Below are 22,782 nucleotides of genomic sequence, written 5' to 3'. Positions count from 1 at the left end.
CAACATTTACAACAAAACACACTGAAACTGATTGCTAGAGGCCTTTAAATTTGTAAAAAAAATTAATGTGTAATAAAAAATTATTTTGTGTTGAAATACAAATAATTTAAGATGAAAACAAATACACAAATATCACACTTACTTGAACACTGTCTCTGGTGAGGAGATGATGAGGTAGAACAAGTCAGATGACTCCGAATAGATTCAGAATTCTCATCCTCTGAGATAAAAACGATGATAATATAAAATGACAACATTAAAAGATTTTATACTCTATAAAATGTAAGGTGTTTAAGAATATTTGGGAGAACATTTATTTAATCTATGACACATACAATAATCATATTTAAATAAACATGACCACTTCAGACCATATTAAATCAGTTAAATATCTTCTTACCAGAACAAGTGATCTTGGCCACTTCATTATCACAGTCATTCTGTCCCCAGGGTGAAGATGGACACTGCCATAGAGTGGAATCATGATGTCGACATTTTAAATAATCAAGCCAATTATGAGACTTCAGTCCCTCTGAATAACTGGGTTCACTGCCAGATCTTCCACAGTTTAGCTTTTGACAGATCAGACTAACTGTGTCTCTGTTAATCTGGTTGTAACACACATTTCCCCAGGATCCATTGTAGAAAACCTCCACATTCCCTTCACAGCCCTCAGTTAACCTGATCTCTTTAAACTCTATACATGCAAAAGGATGAGAATCAACTTTAACTTTCATCCAACCCCAATACATTTCTACCACTGAATGGTACATATATATGAGTGATTGAAATATCTGGAAAATTTTTTAAATGTTTTTGATTTTAAATGTTACTGAATAACAAATTTTCACAGTGTACCGTTTACCTGAGCACATGACTCCTACATCCTCCTTGTGTTGACAGTCATGTTTCCCCCAGCCTGGAGAAGAGCAGTTCCACAGGGACGTCTCATTCCCCTCACACTCCACCTCATCCAGCCATATGGGTCCAGAACCAGGACCAAACCAGGCTGGTACCTGCTGGTTACTGAGGGCCACTCCACACTGCAGCTGTCTGCACACCACATGGGCATCTTTAATATCCCAGGAGTCATCACACACTGTCCGCTGTGAAAAACCTCCAGCCTCCCTGCACAGTCTCCCCCAGAACCCACCAGCCTGATGGACCCGCGACCTGATATTCAGAGAGAAAAACACATTATTGATCACTAACAACTGAAGAATCTGCCCAGATGTTGTTGTTCTCACCAAGGCAGGTGATTGACAGCTGTTGTGTGGAGCTGCAGTTGAGAGTTTGTGGAGAGCTGCAGTTCCCCGGATGAGCTTCACTCCCAGAGCACTGGAAGCCCGTCACACACTCATGACTGTGTTCAGGACTGGATGAAGAGGAGCCGGAGAAGTTCAGCACAGAGCCACAGCCCAGCTGTGTGCAGACCACAGAGGATTCAGTGAGACTCCAGGCGTCCAGCAGAACTCTCCTCCAGACCTGATGGATGGAAACTTCCAGCTCCCCCTCACACTGTCTCTCTCCAGACAACCGCACCAGACCGTCATGAACAGCCAGAGAGGAATCTGAGGAGAAGATCTCATGTTTTACTAAAATAAGAATTGTGTCATAACATGGTGAAAAAGAGCATAATGCTCTCAGTGTCAAATATAAGTTTACCAGAGCAGACGACTCCAACATCTCGTCTATGAGAACATTCAGCTCGACTCCATGAAGAGATGGAACATTCTGAGAGTTTTGTTTCATTCCCGTCACAATCAAACACATCAGCCCACTTTTCACCACTTCCTTCTCCAAACCAGTCTGATCCCACAACAGACACAGCAATCCCACAATTCAGCTGTCTACAGAGGACACTGGCAGCTCTCATATCCCAGCATGCATCACACACTGAGCCCCATTCATTGAGGAACCGAAGCTCCACTCTTCCAGAACAAGAGTCTGAACCGTTCATCAGTTTGGCCTCTGTGTAACCTGAATAAATAGCATAGAGGTTAAAGAGGTTAAAGTATAATGCAGCTGACAGAGAACATATACTGTTTCAAATACAAACAAAGAGACACTGAATATGTATAATTTACCAGAATAGATCAGACCAACATTATAGTCACTGGTACAGCTTTGTTTGTGTGATAATGAAATTGAGCAAAATGAAATATGAGATTAATTTCCTCTGCACTGAATCTCTTGTGTCCACATCTGAGCGTCTCCTTTCCCAAAAGCATCTTCTCCCAGCACCTGTACAGGAGCCCCACAGTCCAGCTCTCTACACACAACCTCTGCATCCTGCTGGTCAAAGGCAGCGTCACACACTGAAACCCACGACTGATCATCAAGTATCTCTAACCTCCCAGAGCAGCGAGAACCTCCAACCAGCCGGACTTCTGAAATAACAACACAGGAAAAAACTAAATTTAAAGTTAAAGAACTTCAATAATGAGTCAGTCATATAATCAATATATCAATCAACGAGAAATCATATTTTCCTTAATCTTCTGAAATAAAAGATAATAATATAAATGTCAGCAAAACTTTTTCCCAGTCCAAAAGGACTTGAAAGGAACCTGCAAAAACAGCTCATATACAAAACAGTGTATAGTTATTTTTACTTTAAAAATCTAAATGCATTACATGACTGCCCGCATTTCAACATTTTCATGTCAACAATGTCTATGAATGAATCCTATCAGGGAATTACATTAGAATGTAGAGTTAGAAACAAGCTTCTAAATTTTATTTTTTTCTGATTGCCATTTTTTATTGATTCTCAAACTTTCCAGAATGCAACACAATAAATCTGTACAGAATCAACTTTTTTTTTTTTTTTTTTCAGTAACCCCACCCCCCACCCCACGGTCACAACTACACAAATAAGTACAATTGAGATAACTCCCGGCATACAATGGTGAGGAAAAAAATAAAATAAAAGAATAGTATACATATTCCAACACAAGTTAGATTTTTGAGTGTGAGCAAGTTTCTTATATAATTATTACTTCCCCTTTTCCAAATAATTTAAGTATCTGGACCATTTCTTAAAGTATAGATTTACTTTATCAGTCTGTTTATAAGACATTTTTTCAAATGCCGACACTCTACCTAGTTCTGTTGACCATTCTTGAAAAGAGGGGGCCTCCTCTGACTTCCAACTCCTAAGAATTATTTGTCTGCCAATCAATAAACTGGTTAGTACCCAGTGCATTATGTGCTTGCTTCTTATTGCATTATCTGACCATCCCCCTAAAATAAACAATTGAGGGCATAATGAAATATTAGTATCCAAAATTGTGCAAATGTGTAAATGTGTTTACTTTTTTCCAAAAATCCTGAATTTTTGTACAGGACCAGAGCATGAATTAAATCTCCATCCCCAGTATTACACCTCCAGCAATGTGGTGTATCTTTTAATCCAAGTCTATACAGTCTGGAAGGAGTCCAGTAAAAACGGTGCACAATCTTAAATCTTTGCATCCCTAGATGCCGTTTTGACATTCTTTAAAACTCTATTCCATTCCTCATCATCGAATATCAAATGCAGATCTCTTTCCCATATTTTCTTAAGAGCTAATAAAGCTCCATCACCAAGACTTTGAATCAACCAGGAATAGTACACTGATGCTTCATGGCCCTTCCCATATGCCGACATTACCATGCAGTGTACGTCTGCTGACTTAGGAAGCTGTGAACTAGAACCAAAAGTAGTACAGAGTAAATGTCGTAATTGTAAATACCGGAAAAACTGAGATCTAGATACACCATATTGCTGTTGTATGTGTTCAAATGACTTCAGACTACCATTTTCATAAAGGTCGCTTAATATAACAACACCCTTCTTAATCCATTCCTTCCATAGAAAGGGGGTTTTATTAATACGCAATTTAGGGTTCAGCCAGATGCTTGAGCAAGTATTTAGGTAAGGGTCACAGCTTCGCATACGGAATATTTTTAACCATACTGTCTGCAAGTGTGAAATAATAGGATGTTTTTTCAACTCTCCTTCCAGTTTAATAGACAGACTCTGTAACAATGAAATGGAGGGCAAGATAGATTGTTCTATCTTATACCAGGGGGGGGGGGGGGGGGGGGGGCGCTCCGGAGGAAGTGACCAATGAGCCAGGTGTCTAAGACTAAAAGCATAATAATAAAACAAAATATTAGTCAGGCCTCTAAATTTTATTTTTAACAAGGTCTCTGATTATTACAGTCTGACCTTAACAGTTTGTGCTGTCAAAAACAAGCTGGAAAATGGTCACAAAAAAAATAATTTTGACTGCTTTTGGTGCAATTGTTTTGTACATTAAGACAGGATTTTTAGCTTTAGCTTACCTGAACAAATGACTTGAGCGTTCTTATCAAGACACACATCAAGATCAGTTGGTTGTAAGAATCCACATTTCTTAAGTGCAGACTCTGATCCAGTACACATTGCATTTTTCATCCAAAACGGTTTTGATCCCAGTCCAAAATGAACATCACCAAGAGCATCTACAGGTTCTCCACAGTCCAGCTCTCTACACACCACTGCAGCATCAGCCAAATCCCAACCATCACCACACACTGTTCCCCACTGACCTCTATGAAGAACCTCCACTCTACCAGCACAGCGACTGCTACCATTTACCAGTCTCACATTTCTTATGTCTATGAATGTAAGAGAAAAGGCTATTGTAAATTTAAATTGTTATAATAAAATGAAATGAAATGTGCTTTGTTGTACTTTAAACTGTTACCAGTACACAGCAAACCAATGTTGTCCTCATGTGAACAGTTGTTTTCATCTAACGGTGATGTTGGACAGAGGTGAATCTGAGACTCATTTCCTCTGCACTGAATCTCTTGTGTCCACATCTGAGCGTCTCCTTTGCCAAAAGCATCTTCTCCCAGCACCTGTACAGGAGCCCCACAGTCCAGCTCTCTACACACAACCTCTGCATCCTGCTGGTCAAAGGCAGCGTCACACACTGAAACCCACGACTGATCATCAAGTATCTCTAACCTCCCAGAGCAGCGAGAACCTCCAACAAGCCGGACTTCTAAATAAACAGATCAACAAAAGTATGGCTTATTTATTGAAGTCAACATTTAAGTTTTAAAATGTTGACTTCAATAAATAAGCCATACTTTTGTTGATCTGTTTATTTAGAAGTCCGGCTGGTTGGAGGTTCTTTAACAATAGAAGCCAATCTGGAAGTGCATATGAATTTGAATATGTAAAATACTTTACCTGAGCAAATGACTCCAGCATCTCTACTATGATCACAGGTGCTTCTACCCCATCCCGATCACCCACAGTTCTTCAGTGTTGTCTCTGATCCAGTACACGAGACATAACTCATCCAGTTTGGTCCTGATCCTGGTCCAAAATGAGCATCACACAGAGCATCTACAGGTTCTCCACAGTCCAGCTCTCTACACACCACTGCAGCATCAGCCAAATCCCAGAAATCATCACACACTGTTCCCCACTGACCTCTATGAAGAACCTCCACTCTACCAGTACAGCGACTGTGACCACCAACCAGCCTCACATCCATACAGTCTAAATATTAAGCAGTAACAATGAGAGATGAAAGATGAAGGGATGAGAGTAGAGTTCAATTTACAGCATTAAAAAGTGGGTCAACTGGGAAAATTGGACACATACGTCTGAGTATTTAAAATGAATATTCAGAGTTCAATACAAGTTTAGATCAATCAACATCATAGGTGTGTTGATTAACAAAAAAAATATTATGCTGCCCTTTTAAAAAAAAAGTAGGGTTTCAATTATCCTAAAAGGCATTATTGTTTCAGCTGTAAATAGTTAAAAACAATTACAGGGTTTATACCATTATGTTGTCATGGAAACAAAGTTTAAAACTGGAAATAACTTTGCACAGAAAAGGTTAGTAATCAATTTTTTCCACGCTAAAATCCTGTTAACAAAAATTTTCTTTACGTCTTGTTTCTATATTATTGAGACCGTGAGTATTTTAAAGTTTATAGAAACCCTATTTTTTAAAGGGGGGACAAGAAGAAATGTATTATTTAAGTAAAAAAATATTCCACAAATTATGTTGATTGAGCTTAAACTATATTAAACCTGGTGTATTATTTTAATATATATTTTTCCAAGACCTCTTCTGTAGCTGAGGTCTTGCATTGTTTAAGAGTCTAACATTGTAACCCTATAAAAGGCCTTTAGTTTTTTTTTGTTTTTTCTTTCATGATCACAACTTCTTGACATAACATAATACAGCATTTATCCTGCTGGATTATGAATGAGTGATTCTTTTTCTTTTTTTTATAAACATGTTCATGGGACTTGCTCAAGCTAACCTGTCTGTCACTAATATTTCCAAATCAATGTTTATCAAATCAGAACTCCAAATGTGTGATCGATTTTACGGCCACCCAACTCGAGGGACAGAGATGCCTGCATGGTTATAGAATAATGTTTGACACATGGCGATTAAATCGTTTTCAACCAGAGAAAAGGTGATCAATGTATGATTTTTTAGATAACAGAAGATTGAGACAACATTTACAATGTTGATATCACATGACAAATTTAATTGCAATCAAAAGACAACAAGACAAAAAAAAAACTACAATAATGACCTCTTATAGGGTTTCAATTAATACATATTAATATTGTTTTGATAATGATATATTATATTGAATAAAAAAGAAGACACTCATGTAAAACTTATTTGTAGCTCTTTATAAATTGGAGAGACAGAGAGAGAAAGAGAAAGAGATAAACTGCCTGTTAAACACAGGAGCACATTCAATATATTGTGACAATGTGATTACACGGGCATCTAAAAAAACACATTACAGTACAGTTTAATTTTAAGATCTTAAATAACATAGCCCTTAAAGGGTCATTTCACCCGTGGAGACATGAATGTGTATTGAAAGTGGGTCATTTATGTAGAAGAAATGTGAAATTATTTTTGAATTTGGAGCTTTCTAGACTGAGAAATGCCAGAAAATGTATTTTTGGCTTATGTGGATGAAAGACAACAACTCCCAGAATGCACTTGCTTCGCTGCCCTACAAGGCCACTCCCAAGCCACGCCTACCGGTAAGACAGCGCAGTTGAAAACAAAAACATCAAGGCAACGCTAGGCTACGAGTGAGTCTCCGTGACGAGTTTGCCCAAAATGTCCGGGATTCGGCTTCTGCGTTCTACAGTCGCCATTCATCATGTTTACTGTGGCGAGCAGGACGAGGCTGAGGGGCGCGGGAGAACGGCGCGAGGCCGGTGGCGTGATTACTGACGACCGACACCTGTGAGGCACTGTTCTCGTATCTCGCACGGAGGAGCAGGTATTTTCTTAGCAATGGTAAAACACACATCAACCGATCACGCCACCGGCCTCGCGTCTTTCAACCGATCACGCCACCGGCCTCGCGTCTTTCTCCCGCTGAATCCCGGACATTTTTGTCGATCTCGGACATGTCCGGGAAATAGAGTATGGTAACCCCTACTACTCAGCTTTCTTCGTCCCTGTTTTCTGCAGGCTTCTGCCGTTGAAAAAATCAAACGCACTCGCACTGATCTGTGATAGGTCTGTTAGCGCATTAGGTCCAACCCCCTATGGGCGGGTTTGAAAGGGTGGATCTAGTGCTTGTAGTCTTAACAGAAATCCCCCCCTCTTACACTTCCTCAGGGTTCGTACGGGTGCTTGAAATCCTTGAAAGTGCTTGAATTTTGATGATGTGTTTTCAAGGTTTGAAAAGTGCTTGAATTTTGGATAAAATGCTTGAAAATGCTTGAATTTGTAACTGTATTTCTTTCACAAGAAATATCTTTCTGACGAAATAGTTCTTTATTAAACGGAGAAAAAAATGTAGCCCTTCAGAATCAGATACATATTGATTTGCGTTACGCTGGCCAGAGCAAAAGTAGGCGGAGTTTTCATTTTGATTTCCGCGGTTGTTTGGATGCACCGTTTTTATTGGCCAAGCAGCGGCAACAGTTGAAGTATTTTAAACTTTGTTTGACCGCGGCATGCGCGCGAGCTCGCTGAGCTCCGCTTTGGTCCGAGTCGCGCGGCGCAAGCCATTGAAATATATCGGTTTCATTTCATAGCGCAGCGCGGTCCGCGTCCTCTCTGAAAGGGCCGTTAGTGACAGAGTACTTGGTGTGATAATGTAATGTAAGTATTACATGTCCGTTATGTCACGTTCATTTGCAGTTTGCATATGCAGTGAACATTGCCAAAATTACAGAAGTGTAACGTGCAACCTGCAAACGTTAGCCCAGTGCATAACAACAGTCGTTGATTGCTGAACTGAAATCAGTCAGTGTCATAATACTATTACTGTAAGGTTTAGGATGGCCCTATGCAATATTTGCACTGCTCTATTCCAGTAAATGTATTGGCTAACGTTATGTCTTGGCAATGAAATACATTTATCAGGCAGGTTCCTGTGCACTCAGATATTGTTCAAACCTTGTCTATATCAAGAATGTGTCCCAAAACGGGAAGGCCTGTCAAATATTTCTGTTCAAATCCTAAGTCTTCATATTTGAAATTATTTCAGTTTTACAGACTATAAATCACATTATCTGGTAAGCAATGTTTGCACATTAATATAATGAAAAGTATATTAATCATATGCTTTAGGCTATATACTTAGTGATACATGTTGAAGAATAAAACTTGTGATTGGCTTATAGTTAAATATTAGGGCTGCACAATATATCAAAATATTGCAACTGTATATATTACAATATGCATAATTGCATATCGCAACCAACGGCTTGCAATAACTGGGATCATGAACAAAATACAAAAAATCACTCACTGGTTTTGGCTGACTTTTGTAGCTTTAATAAGAATCAGTATATTTATAACTAAGCAGTGTTTATTTTTACATTTATTTGATTTATCAGTTTCTGTTGTTAAATAAACCTAATGTAGGATAACCTGAACCCCTAAACCCCAGTGATGTTAAAATAACACTTCTTATGCTACAGTAAAACACTGATGTTCACTGTCTTGAAATTGTAGGGATATTTTCTTATCACAAAAAGAATGTGAAACATGTATGTGTAGGTTATATAATTTTAAAGATATTTTAAAGATAATTTAAGTTAATTTGACAGACACACTTTAAGCATTATTGTATTGCATATTGAATATTGCATTATTTAATGAGTTATCGCATATCTAATTTTTCTTCAGTATCGTGCAGCCCTCTGCTATTATGAAACATTTGTCTGTGTATCTCTTTTGATGTGATAAAAACACTAAATAATAATTTTAACTATGTATTGGTACTGTATGTAATTTACGGTAGTGTAAGGTGCTGGAAAAAGCTTTAAAATGGACCTGGAAAGTGCTTGAAAAGTGCTTGAATTTGACCTTGGAAAAAGTGTACGAACCCTGCTTAGTGTAAAGAGGTAAATGGGTGGTTGACGTGAACTCAAATCCAAAGTGGAAAAAAAAATTTTTCTAAAATGTATGTCAAATGTCTTATAATTATATTGCTTAATATGTGAATAACTCAAAACTGAATGTGTCCCTTTCTAATTCCTTATTTATTTAGCATTTTATTAACTTTTTTGTGTGGTAGTCCCAAATATTGTCCACTGGTGTGACAACATTTTTTATGTTAATATTTAATTCAGAGATTGTGTGACAGATAAGACAAATATGCACAATCCTTATCAATTTGTCCTAATTACATTCCCACATCAAAAGTAACCAATAAAAATTCACAATCATGTTATTATCCCATTATAAGATGTACACCTAGGGACTTTACCCAAATGTCTGGATTATATTCATTATAATTAGTATAAAACCTAATGAAGCTTCATTCCATCCTTATATGTGCATAGTGATGATATCATTATTATACTATTCAACACCTTTTACATAAATTTGTGCATTTAAATGCCTTTTCCACTAATAATTCAGTTTGTCTCACCACAGGACATTTCGTCACACCATTGGACAACAAAAAGTACCGGTATGCCCCTGTTTTGTACAAAGTCACATTTATTATTTCTTGTTCAAATAATTTAAAAAAAATCATTAAAATAAAGTTACAACTTCAAGTTCAAATGTGTTTTGTACAATAAAGTCAGAAGAAAGAAGAAGAAACGATGCGCGTGGAATCTGCCTAACAAACATCGATTTCATTGGCCTTTTTATGCAGTGGTATTACGCAACAAGGAAGTGTGTATACAAACTGGATACCACTGTTTTCAGGGGAATCTTAGAAATACAGCAAACAAGACCGCACCTCTCTATCATTAACAGTTTTTAAGATAATTACACATATGTAAAAGTATGCAATTTTGGGCGGTATCGCCTAATCCGTCCCCATAACATTTCTATTTCATATCCCATTGAAATGTGCGATCTCAAGAGCTTAAAGGAGAACTTGGTAACTTTAACTTAATAAAACGGTCTAGAAATCATTTGGATGGTTAAACAACCTGTTCTGGTGATATTGGTGACTTTCCCCGCTCCCCCCAGTGTTCCCAGGCGGAAAACCAACCTTGCAACTTGGGGACTACCGTCCCGGCAAGATAGAAATTGGAAGTCTCGTGAGAAACGAGAACGAGCGCGAAACACGAATTGCTTTACGGCAATTCGACATAAACACACACACATGTATGATGTATTACCAGATTACCCACCTCGGTAGACATAGCTCCACACGATGTCTGGCTTGCTCCGATCAAAACAATGAGCACATGAGCAGCGGTAGAGAGGGGGAGGAGGCCGCCGCAAGTGAGTTTTTTACGACCGTGTTGTGACATATACGCCCCCCCACAGCTGTAGGGGGAGCTCGTGGGGAAAACATGCGACAACAAAAGGGAAAATCAGCGAAGAAGTGAGTAGAGTTCGCTAGAGTTGCCGAGTTCTCCTTTAAAACCATAGACAGTATATAAACTGGACACAGCGACCCCATTGGATTCAACGGAGACAAGTGAAGTCAATTAGAAGCACTCACTTCCTGATGGCTGAGCAACTGCGCAGACTCAAACTGAGCTTGACGACGTAGATGTGACGTGAACAACCTGTCTGTCTTCTAGTAGCTGTGCCAAGAGAAATCTGAATCATTCCCTTCCGAAACTTGCAGAGACGGAGAGCGTGAGTAGGAGCTTTCCATGAGCTAGGAGCAGGAGCAACTTTTGCTAAGTTTTCTGATGAATTATTTTGTCACTTTGCCTCCACGTCCCCCCGATTGCTCGTGAGCTTCTCCTCCTGTCCATACGGTGATCTTTCTACTGTGCGACAGAGAGTCGCGTGGTTGTGACGCATTTGTTAGCCTATTTTTACAAAACTGCATGGGGCCATAACGTAAGATACAAGGGGCCATAACGTAAGATACAAGGTAATGGAGCCTTTTATATATTTTCGTGTTTCTTTAGAAATAAATAATGGACAAATGGAGTCTTTAAATGCCTCAGATGTAAAGTTATTCGCTGTCAAACTGACGCCAAAATGAATGGGAGTCGATGGAATGCTAACAGCAGGTGGGGGGTCTGCTAATCAATGGCGGCGCCCAGGAGAAGCTTCAATGTTTTATGAAACCCTGCCCTCCTGCTTAAAACAGCTAACTGAGCTAGCAATGACTCTCCTCTTCCTGATTCGCATCAGCTATGAAATCAGCATGATATGATTAGTTTCTAAAGCTGTCAATCATCTCACGTGAACCAACCAGATCATAAGGCTGTTCTAATGCAATGACGTCTGTGTATAGTTCCTCATTCTGAGCTACAAACACAACTAAACACATCTCTTCATCTGATTCAAGAAGCTAATAAATGCAGGATTCAAATATATCTGGTTCGTGTGTGTGATTTCTGTCCGATTTTGGTTATTTTATAGGAACAAAGAATGTTTACGTCCACTGGTGTGACAGCCATTTCCACCAGTGTGACGCTGATTTCATGTCACACTATAGGACAGTGCTGTCACACCAGTGGACATTTTCAAGATCAAGGCCAGTTTGCAGCCTAGCTATATGAGAGACAGTCTTCAATCCTGACTAACAGTGTTAAGGTTTACATTATTTTCAATAGTCAATCAATATAAATTGATGAAAATTTTCAGATCAATACTTAGATTATGTCACACCAAAGGACTGCATAATGGATCCCATTTCCAACAGTGCACAGAAATAACAATATTATGAAAATATTTGAAACAGAACTCAACTTGTGGGCAGTCCATGTACTCCAGTGAGGTCTACTGTACTTCCTGGATGAAGAAGGGCCCCTCTCAGTAATAGGGTGCCCACATTAATGCCCGTTTTATATCTACAGAATGGCGTCACACCAGGTTGCACCAGTTTTGCGGACAAAATGTAATGCGTCTCAATTATTTTAAATGGGGACCTTATGACTTATAACCTTTAGTTTCATTAAGTTAACACCTCTATAACATCTATTCAAGTATTTTAATGTATTTAGACTTATTTTTCATTTAATTACAGTAGTTTTAAGATAAGCAACACTACCCCGGACAGTCACGCCAGTGGACAAATGTCATGTTTAAAACGAAATATTTACATATTTGAATTATAATACTCATTAATTACAGATGTATTAGTTCTGGAAGATTAAACTGTATATAACAACAGATATTTTAATGAAATATTATAAATTTTTATTTATATTTGTCACCATGAACACAAAAATGTAGCGTCACGTCAACCACCCAAATACAGATTTCTCTCGTCTCGGGGGAAAATGAAAAAATGTTGCATGACCAATTGACCATTCAATAGTATGACTGGGTTTCTAACAATGCAAAGCTTAATGCAAATGGGTGAAGTGTCCCTTTAAAAAAAAACCAAAAAACTCTTTAATTTCATGTCTACTTACCAGCTGTGATGAGTATTATAATTGAAGACAGTAAAATGAGTGTCAGGCATCTCTCCATCTCTCTCTGCTTGATTAATTCAACATCCAGTACAAGCAGTGTTGGGAAGGATACTTTCAAAATGTATTCCGTTACAGAATACAGAATACATGCCCACAAATGTAATTTGTAACGTATTCCGTTACGTTACTCAATCTGAGTAACGTATTCTGAATACTTGGATTACTTCCACATTGAATTGCATTTTATAAGTGTCGGACATCAAATCCTGCTTAATAAACAGGCCTATTCTTGTGTTTCTGAATATGATAGTTTGGTTCCAGAACGTGATAAATCCATTTTGATTAATTTTCTTTCTACCAATCACAAATAAAAATGTCACTGAACTTTTGCTGTGTAATTGTAACAATGAGCACACACCAAACCAACAATTACTAAAAACACACTCAAAAACTGATTTTGCATGGGCATTTTGCACTAGCACTTAGGGTTGTGGTATACATAAACACTCAGTCAGCTACACTGTTTACTTCTGAATATTATAGTTTATTCACAGTCATCATTTGTAGTAACCTAGCCTGCTCCCTGAATTCAATGCGTTCACAGTCTCTTTCACGGGCACCAAACCAACAATTTAAAACTGATTTTGCACAGGCATTTTGCACTAGTTTAATTAAATTAATTTATGATGGTATTACTACATTTTATTTTATTATATGCACTTATGGTGAAATTACTACATTTTCAGCTCAATCTGTGTTTATTTTGACCACGAAACATGCGCTGTCACTTTAATTCAGCTTTTGCAGCACAGCAGAAATAGACTCGGTGCGGAAATGATCGCTGCACTGCTGTATACGCACTGCTCCTGGAACGGATAAACGGACCGCAGTGTGAAAGCTCTAACCTGTTAACATGGGTACGGGAGAGAAAAAATACACACCGCATACGCACTGCAAACAGAGTAGACTATGTGTGAAACGGGCGTTCATTTATTCACAGTCCAGCTCCAGTTCACGCGCTGGCGCCTCCGTGATTATTGTCTGCTATATTTACTTCTTATTAAATCCTATTTCATCAACCAATTGCCAGGATAATCCTGGCAATTGGTTGATGAAATATTGATTAAAATTAAGATACAATTAATACAAAACGAAATTCACTTTAAAGAAAGGCTTTGTGCTTTCTGTTTGAGGTCTCTGTGAAAGTTTTAAAACAGTCTTTTAGTGCCGCTTTCAGAGTGCTGCTCACGTCCGTAATGGAGAACTGTCACGACCGTAACATTGTATTTTTTCCTCATAAATGCGAATACTAAAAATAAAATAAATATTTTATGTTCTGTGGAGAGCCAACCCTTATTCATCCGGTGAGTAGGCCTACTATTACTTTTGGTTTGCGCAGTGTAATTCACAGATTGCAATGAAGATTTTTTGTGTCACGCATATTTTATTTCCCTCATATTAAATATAAATCGCATGTAGACCTATATTTTTTTCTAATGTCTGGACTCCTTTATTAAGGGAGTATGGATATATACAGACGTTTCACTATTGGTATTAATGCATTTTCGGAGAACTTATATTTCAAGTTTTGACTGCACGTATTTGGAAAAAAACGTAGGCCTACTTTAAGATGCTTCTTCAGGTTGGAGGTGGAGTCTTTGGACGACGCCGAAAGGAGGTTGGTTGCTGGCAAGCAGAGGTTGCACTGCACAGTTATATTTAGTTCTCCCTTCTCTTTCTTTGATGTGAAATGCTGTTTGAATTTCCAAGATAGAAACGCATTCTTGCCCTGCTCTGTTGTTCCGGCTCCATCTCTACCTCTAGCTCCCGCTTCTCCTCTTCCGACTCCATTGTGACTGATCACGCAAACCGCGCTTTTTTTTTTTTTCCATATTGGGGCTTCTGGGAAATGCATGGAGTTGCCTTAATTTTTTTAGAGAGTGAATAAACTCTTGAAACAGAGAAGTATCGTCATGTAATCCATTGATTTCAACAATGTAACTGTATTCTAAATTCACTCAAGCGAACGACGTTTTCAGTGTGATAAATGTGCCCGCTGTCCCGCGCCCACACCCACACATAGACATGACAGTTCCTACGGTACTCGCCCAGCCCTCCCCCTCGCGGTTGACCGCCGCAGAGGAGTCGAGCGCGGGCAATCTGCCCGCTGTTATCAGCGCACCCCATGCCTCAAATGTCACGAGCGCGACGCTTGTGTTACAGCACACCGAAGCCTCTCCATCGCTAAGCGAACGGAGCGCGCCTCGCATTCAACCCCTAGCTATTCATGCAGACGCATGGGCAAAGCTGCCCGGGGTTTCGAAGTGGGTGCTGGACATTATAAAGAGAGGCTATTCGCTATAGTTTCGCCGGCGCCCTCGCCGCTATGCGGCGCGTGTCGAGACCACGGTAAAAGCAGAAGTAGCACATCTACTTCGAGCCGAAGTGGCGAAACTATTGAACAAAGGGGCCATAGAGCCTCTATCTCAAGTTCAGAGCGGAGGAGGGCTATACAGCAGATACTTCCTGGTACCGAAAAAAGACGGGGGTCTCAGACCCATACTAGATCTAAGGCAACTGAACAGAGTGCTTGTGAAGCGACAGTTCAGGATGCTCACGACCAGAAAAATCCTCGCGCATATTAGCCAAGGAGATTGGTTCGTGTCAATAGATCTGAGAGACGCGTATTTTCAAATACAGATAGCGTCACGTCACAGGCGATATTTGAGATTCGCCTTCGAGGGCCAGGCATATCAGTACACAGTCCTGCCGTTCGGTTTATCCCTGGCACCCCGTACATTTACGAAGTGCATGGATGCGGCGCTCGCACCCCTCAGAATGAGAGGCGTGCGAGTACTGAACTATTTGGACGATTGGCTGATTCTAGCGCAATCCCGCTCAGTGCTCGTAGAGCACACGACCATTTTACTCGATCACCTCGAGAATCTGGGTCTCAGTGTCAACTGGGCGAAGAGCTCTCTGTCTCCCAGTCAGAAGATATCTTTCCTGGGCACAGAGCTGGACTCGCTGTCCATGATAGCGCGACTATCACCACAGCGCGCGGTAGACATTCAGCGCACAGCGAACTCGTTCCGCTGCGGCGCGTCTGTCCCGCTCAAGAGATTTCAGAAGATGCTCGGTCTCATGGCCTCAGCATCATCAGTGCTCCAGCTGGGCTTGCTCCGCATGCGCCCGGTGCAGTTCTGGCTGAAAGCGCGAGTCCCACGCCAAGCGTGGGCATCCGGTCTGCTTCGCCTCAAGGTCAATCAGAAGTGCGTCACAGCTCTGAAACCTTGGAAAGCGGACGACTGGTACCAATCAGGTGTAAGCCTGGGGACTTCCTTGAGGGTGAGGGTGGTGTCCACGGACGCATCCACCTCGGGATGGGGAGCACTGCTCGAGGGCAGACCGTTCTTTGGCCAGTGGTCAGAATGGGAGAAGCTCCTGCACATAAACTGCCTCGAAATGCTGGCGGTAGACAACGCCCTGAAGCGTTTTTGTCCCCACATAAAAGGCTGCCAAGTCCTGGTCCGCTCGGACAGCATGTCCGTGGTGGCCTACATAAATCGCCAGGGCGGCCTCAGGTCCAAGAACCTGTACAGGCTAGCAGAAGGCCTCCTGGTATGGGCTCAGCACAACCTGCGCTCGCTAAGGGCAGCGCACGTGCCGGGGCTCCTAAACATAGGACCAGACAGACTGTCCAGGAACAATGTTCCGGCAGGCGAATGGTCTCTACACCCACAGACAGTCCAACTGCTGTGGAAGAAATTCGGCAGAGCGGAAGTAGACCTGTTCGCGTCTCAAGAAAACGCTCACTGCCCGGAATTTTTCTCCAAGAGCAGGGACGCGCTGGCTCATGTATGGCCCCGCCGCCCGCTCTATGCTTTTCCCCCCGTCTCTCTCCTGCCTCAGGTGATAGAGCGGATCAGGGAAGAAGGATGCTCGGTACTGCTCGTAGCGCCGCTCTGGGAAAACCAGCCTTGGTTCCCAGTAGTGATGCAGTTAGCGAGCACTGCCCCGTGGCCAGTACCAGTGAGGAGAGACCTCCTCTCTCAAGCCCACGGTTCGATCTGGCATCCTCACCCGGAATTGTGGTCCCTTCATGTCTGGGCCATCAACGGGTACATGTCGAACTCCCTGAGGGAGTATTAAACACGATCACGCAGGCTAGAGCTCCGTCTACGAGACGACTCTACTCCTCGAAGTGGTCAGTGTTTTCGGGCTGGTGCACAGCCTGTGGCGTGTCACCCACAGACTGTGGAGTGACGGAGGTGCTTTCCTTCCTGCAAGAGCTGTTGGATAAGGGCAGGACCCCTTCCACGCTCAAAGTCTATGTGGCGGCTATAGCAGCGTTCTCAAGAACAACGCTTGGTCAGTCAATAGGAAGGAACGATTTAGTCATCCGCTTCCTTAGAGGGGCTAAGAGACTGAATCCTCCCAGACCTCCCTCAGTCCCCGTATGGGACCTTTCTACGGTACTGGAAGCCATGAAAGGTGGACCATTCGAGCCTTTGCAGAAGATTGATCTGAAACATCTGTCTTTCAAGACCGTGTTTCTGCTGGCTCTCGCTTCAGTGAAGCGCATAGGGGACTTACACGCGCTCTCTGTGAGCGCGGCGTGCATGGAATTTGGGCCTAATGACTCAAAAGTTATACTCAAACCTAAGCACGGTTATGTTCCAAAATCCCTCAACACACCGTTTAGGGCGCAGGCCATCTCCCTGTCAGCCCTACCGGTCCCTGATGAGGAAAGAGACGTGGGCCTCCTTTGCCCAGTCAGGGCATTACGAGCTTATGTGTCTCGCTCGTCTGCTTTCAGACAGACAGAGCAGCTCTTTGTTTCGTTCAGCGGGCGTTCTAAGGGACTGGCCGCGTCGAAACAGAGCCTATCCAGATGGATAGTTGATGCTATAGCGCTAGCATACGCCTCCAAGGGCATACAGTGCCCGTTGGGTGTCAGAGCGCACTCCACGAGAGGTATGGCCTCTTCGTGGGCCTGGTCGAGTGGGATTGCCTTGCAAGATATTTGTACGGCAGCGGGCTGGGCCTCCCCGTCTACATTTATAAGGTTCTACAACCTAGAGGTTCCCGCCTTGCAGGCCAGGCTGCTGTTGGTCTAGTTAACCAGTATTATCTGACCTGATGCTATCAGCTCAGAATGCTGCGTCTACTGAGCACAGCTCATAATCGACAGTGGAAAGCAGTAGCACAAGACGTGCCCGGGCAGACTCTGTAAGACCCACATTTTCCCATCAGTTCAGGCCGTACCCCGCCCTGTCTGTATGATGCATTCGCGTCTAAGCGACGCTGCCATATGTGGAAGAGTGCGGCTTCGCCCCTCCCTCTTCCCGAACTCCCTGTGAGTTCCCTGAGTGATTATGCACTATATGATCCCCGGGCTTTCGCCCTTGGGCCTTTGGTGTCAGATCTCAGCATGCACAGCGTTTTGCATTGGGTCCCCTAGCGTAAGATACTCTTACGCAGTACGAGAGACCTCTCGTAAGAGAACGTACTCGGTTACTAACATAACCTCGGTTCTCTCTAGAAGAGGGAACGAGTACTGCGTATCTTGCCGTGCATGCGCACGCTCTGGTTGCTTCTATGATGAAAAAACCAGATAATAGCTGCCTACGAGCCGTATTTATAGGCCTAGACCACGCCCGTTTCGGCGGGATGTGACGCAGCGGGCGCGAAGCACCCTCATTGGGTCTGGCGTCACGCCAGGCCTCGCTCGATAGGCTGCTGCAGTTGCCGCAGAACAGCCAATAGGCGCGCGAGCTGTCTCGCCTATGTCTGTATGCTGCCGCAACGCGTTTTGCATTATTACAAAATTAAGGATAATTTTTGGCTTCAATATCTCGCGGAAAAAGGATTTTCCCCTAGCGTAAGATACTCTTACGCAGTACTCGTTCCCTCTTCTAGAGAGAACCGAGGTTACGTTAGTAACCGAGTACGTTTTCTCATTTTTCTACTCTTAATATTAAATAAAAAAACGACTGAACGAAATTTCTCTTGAACCACCACCGCGTTTGCGGCAGAAAACTACTGCAGTGCAGCCAAAATGCTCTGTTCGACTTATCTGAGATCCTTTACTCTTCCCTGTGGATGACCTGTGACCTACTTTCTGTAAGATCTGAATTTTTGAGATTGAATTTTAGAAAACTGAATTTGAAGTTCCAAATTTCTTCATCTTGAAAACTTGAATCTGTATTTTTTTAAACTGAATATTTGCAGTATACGAATTCAGAACAAAAAACTAGCTGTTTGAAAATACATGTCTATAAAATTCAGCCATAAAAACATTTAAATTTGTTAAATTTCAAATGTTCAATATTCGTTTAAAAAAATCAAATTCAGAACTATTTAAACTACCAACTAAAATTCAATTTTGTTAGATTACACTTGCAAATAATTCAAATTTACACAATTCAAATTCAAATCATTTTGTCATATTATAAGCTCCATAGACCGTTTGCTGCCATTTTTTGTTGTTTAGGCCTACTTGAATATTTAAAACCCAAGCACTGATGTTTTACCACAGGTTTACAATAAAAAGTGATACATCATATCCTAATGTATTAATTTGTGTCAAAATTGCACATTAGTCACACAGAAATAAAGAGGTTTAGCCTACCGTAAGGTCTGGTGAGATCTGGTATTTACCTCATTGCCTGATTAACCCCTACACTAGCTAGTTTATTATACCAGTTAAATCTAAGGTATGTCCCTTAACACCATATACAACAATAACAATGACTCAAAAGATCTTTCATGCTTATACCCTCCGGTGAAAGCTTCCTGGATCTTTTTTGTCCTGGTCAGGTGAAGATATACAAGTGCCTATTCTATTGCTATTTAACTTTCTTTGTACAGCTGAAGTATGACGAAAAGAATACTTGTCTTAATAAAATAAAGGTTTATTTAAAGGAACTGTATGTAAGATTGTGGCCAAAACTGGTACTGCAATCACTTTCAAATTACTGTAGAGCAGTGTATCCCCTCCCCCTCCCCCCTGACTCGAGGTTGCCAGATAGGCTGCAGGATCCAGCAGGAACGTAGGCTGACACGTTTGTAGCTGCAGCTGTGGTAACTAGAGCAGAGCTGGCAACCCGGATGCTGAAACACAACTGACTTCGTGATTGGTAGATAGGTGGAGGGTGGGGCATCAGGCCAAAACACAACATGACAACATCAACATCAGTTGAGGGCTGCAACTATCACTTTTAAATGACAATATCCTGGCCGGACTACTGTTGTCAGTGATATAAGTATTTGAAATGAACATGATTTCTTAATGTCTAGTGACATATCAGGGCCATTTTATGATTAATTGAAATACATTTCTTACATACAGCTCCTTTAAACAAAAGTGAAATATACTTGGTTCAATAATAATCAAAAAACGTGTTAGCAAATAATCAAAAGGTTACAGATTATGATTTTTCAGCTAATCCAGTCTCGGTGTTGTGCCAAATTATTACCCCCCTAGCATTGGTAGGTTTAGGATTAGTTATGGGGGAGGGGTTAGGATTAGGGAAAGGGTTAGGCAATCAGGTACTGACTTCAACTAGGGGGTAATAATTTGGCAGGGGGTCGGAATTCGGCACAACACCGGAAAATGGATGTACAAAGAGTAACTTACTTCTAAGCAGTTCACGCAAGCAATCTGATAAAAATAACCTGTTCTCGTCTTGAGCTTCTCAGGTTATAAAATAGCAGCAGGCAAAAATGAGAATCTAGAGAGAATCCTTTCTCTCCATGGATGAACATCAAAAAATGAACACACTTGAACATTCTTTTTCTGAGCATATACCCATCTACATGCATTGTTCCTGTTTCGGACACCTTGGGTTTTTCCAGAGGAACCGGGGAAAACACAGTCTTGTGATTTTTATGCTTAGTTTGCAACATGCAATCCTTCATGGATGCAGAGATAAGTCCTCTTGTGTCACTCTTATCTTATTTTGTTGTTTCCTTCCATTTTTCTTCTTGTGGGTATGAGTGTATTTGGAGGTACATAGGCCTACTCCTTATTAAAACCCATTCCTACAATTTCACAAAAGAAAGAGGACTTTCTTATTCAGTCACATCTATTTCTGTTTGTTTGGTAGTTACAGCCAGGACATTTACATCACATTTAGAAAGAATGATAATTTCTACAAATATGCCAGCAAAAATACGACCTGAGGAGCTTTAGCACTCTCTCCCAGTAGTCAAACAAATTGCTGGAGAGGCAATAGGCTACTGGAAAGAGGTAGGCTACTGAAAGTGTGGTGGCAGTAATACAAATTTTAGCCGAAAGAGGACTGCTGCCTCTCCCAGACGAGACTCTTCTCACAGAAACTGCCTGAGAGAGAGAAAAAGACAGAGGAGATCATAAAATGGAAATCAACTCAAACACAGCAGGCGAAGATCAGATACAAAAAGACGCTTGAGAGACTGGAGGATGGAGGTTATGAGGCTCAATGAACCTCTGCTGCTTTAGGATATAGTAACGATTACTGATTCATTTCAGTGATTAAGGATGTGGTTTGTAAGAGATGAGAATGGCACAATCATATATATTTTTAATTTATGTTTTTATTCCTTTTCAACATGACTCAGATATAGTACAATTCATCCCTCCATATTGGTCATGATCATTTTTGAAAGTGAGCATCACCAACTACACGTAATGCTCACAGTCCAGCTCTCTACACACCACTCCAGCGTCAGACAAATCCCAGAAATCATCACACACTGTTCCCCACTGACCATCATGAAGAACATCCACTCTACCAGCACAGCTTGTACACAAGGAGCAAGTCTTTTCCATACACATTTTATAGGTATTTTATGCTCTCAACTTAAAATGATTTCCAACCTTTAAAAAAATGATTTGCAGTTCACTGGTTCTGCAGTATGACATTAATTTTTCTATTTTTTATCAATTAATGAGGTAATTAAAAATGCATGTATAATAATTATGCAGAAAAATAGATAATATGAAAGCACAGGATTAAAGGATAATATAAAATGGTGCCAGCAGCATCTTGAATATTATTTTTATGTGAACAACTTTACTATTTAATAATTAACTTAAAACAAAGATAAGTACAGAGGGTAATATGATAGGCTACAGTGAACAAAAACAAACTAGTAAAGCTTTTAGACCCAGCAAATAAGTAAGTTGTTGTATTTCTATACTGCTGTAAATCATTCTCATACATCTCCATAATTAGTTGCAATTAAATATTGTTCTTACCTTTGGGAACAAGGATGTAGGATGTCGGTTCAGGGTCCTCGGCGGTGCCTCTAACCAGTTCAATCATGAATTCGAATGCACTGGGCATTTGCCAATATTAATATTCCATGACCAAAATCATGAAATATTTATAGGGAAGAATTACTCTGAGACTTATTTAAAAAGTTTTACGAATCACCACAACATGATTTCGTTTATTTTAAAAAAAGATTCAGAATAATACATAGACAAAAATTTAAAAGGCAAAAATAACACAAACACATAAAAGTCTTCACCTGAAGTGTGGCCCCAAAAAACCCGTTTCCAGGTCTTTTATACTAACTCTATCTTTTTGGGCCGCCTTTATTATGGGCTGTCATTATAGTACAGACAATTCCCTTATAAGGTAATACTTGGGACTTATCTCTCTAGCATAAGCTTTGCACAAGCACACATACAGATTCTCTATTATTGTTGTTCACACTTATTTTATGCAGCATGTACATTAAAAGGCTCATAGTAAGTTCCTCTATCGCAACCCTTTTGACCCTTCTCCGTTCTACAAAACTACATTGGGTTTTGTATTTAATGTTGTATAGCCTACTTATAGCTATACAATACACTTCTAAAAATGACCCTTAAGGTTGCTGGCCAAGTTCAAATTAGGTAACTTGAGCTTGCTCTGCAAATTCAACACATCCTCATTTGAACA

The 22,782-nt window shown here is 40.8% G+C and overlaps 2 protein-coding genes across 2 annotated transcripts; both read right to left on the bottom strand.

Moving 5' to 3' along the window:
* Positions 1 to 479: 479 nt before the first annotated feature.
* Positions 480 to 1,960, bottom strand: LOC311081432 (scavenger receptor cysteine-rich type 1 protein M130-like; the record flags this gene model as incomplete). Its single annotated transcript, XM_084111969.1, has 4 exons — positions 480 to 697; positions 866 to 1,173; positions 1,248 to 1,595; positions 1,666 to 1,960. 3 exons carry the CDS (start codon positions 1,958 to 1,960, stop codon positions 881 to 883), a joined length of 936 nt encoding a protein of 311 aa, XP_083968095.1. The 3' UTR covers positions 480 to 697; positions 866 to 880.
* Positions 1,672 to 22,158, bottom strand: LOC311081431 (scavenger receptor cysteine-rich type 1 protein M130-like; the record flags this gene model as incomplete). Its single annotated transcript, XM_084111968.1, has 5 exons — positions 1,672 to 1,980; positions 2,088 to 2,414; positions 4,333 to 4,647; positions 4,737 to 5,039; positions 22,092 to 22,158. 4 exons carry the CDS (start codon positions 22,156 to 22,158, stop codon positions 2,170 to 2,172), a joined length of 930 nt encoding a protein of 309 aa, XP_083968094.1. The 3' UTR covers positions 1,672 to 1,980; positions 2,088 to 2,169.
* Between the last annotated feature and the right edge of the window lie 624 nt (positions 22,159 to 22,782).

This window comes from Abramis brama, assembly GCF_963993115.1.
Source record: "Abramis brama genome assembly, chromosome: 4".
In the NCBI taxonomy this organism is placed as follows: domain Eukaryota; kingdom Metazoa; phylum Chordata; class Actinopteri; order Cypriniformes; family Leuciscidae; genus Abramis; species Abramis brama.
This window is presented reverse-complemented; position numbering and strand designations above follow the sequence as displayed.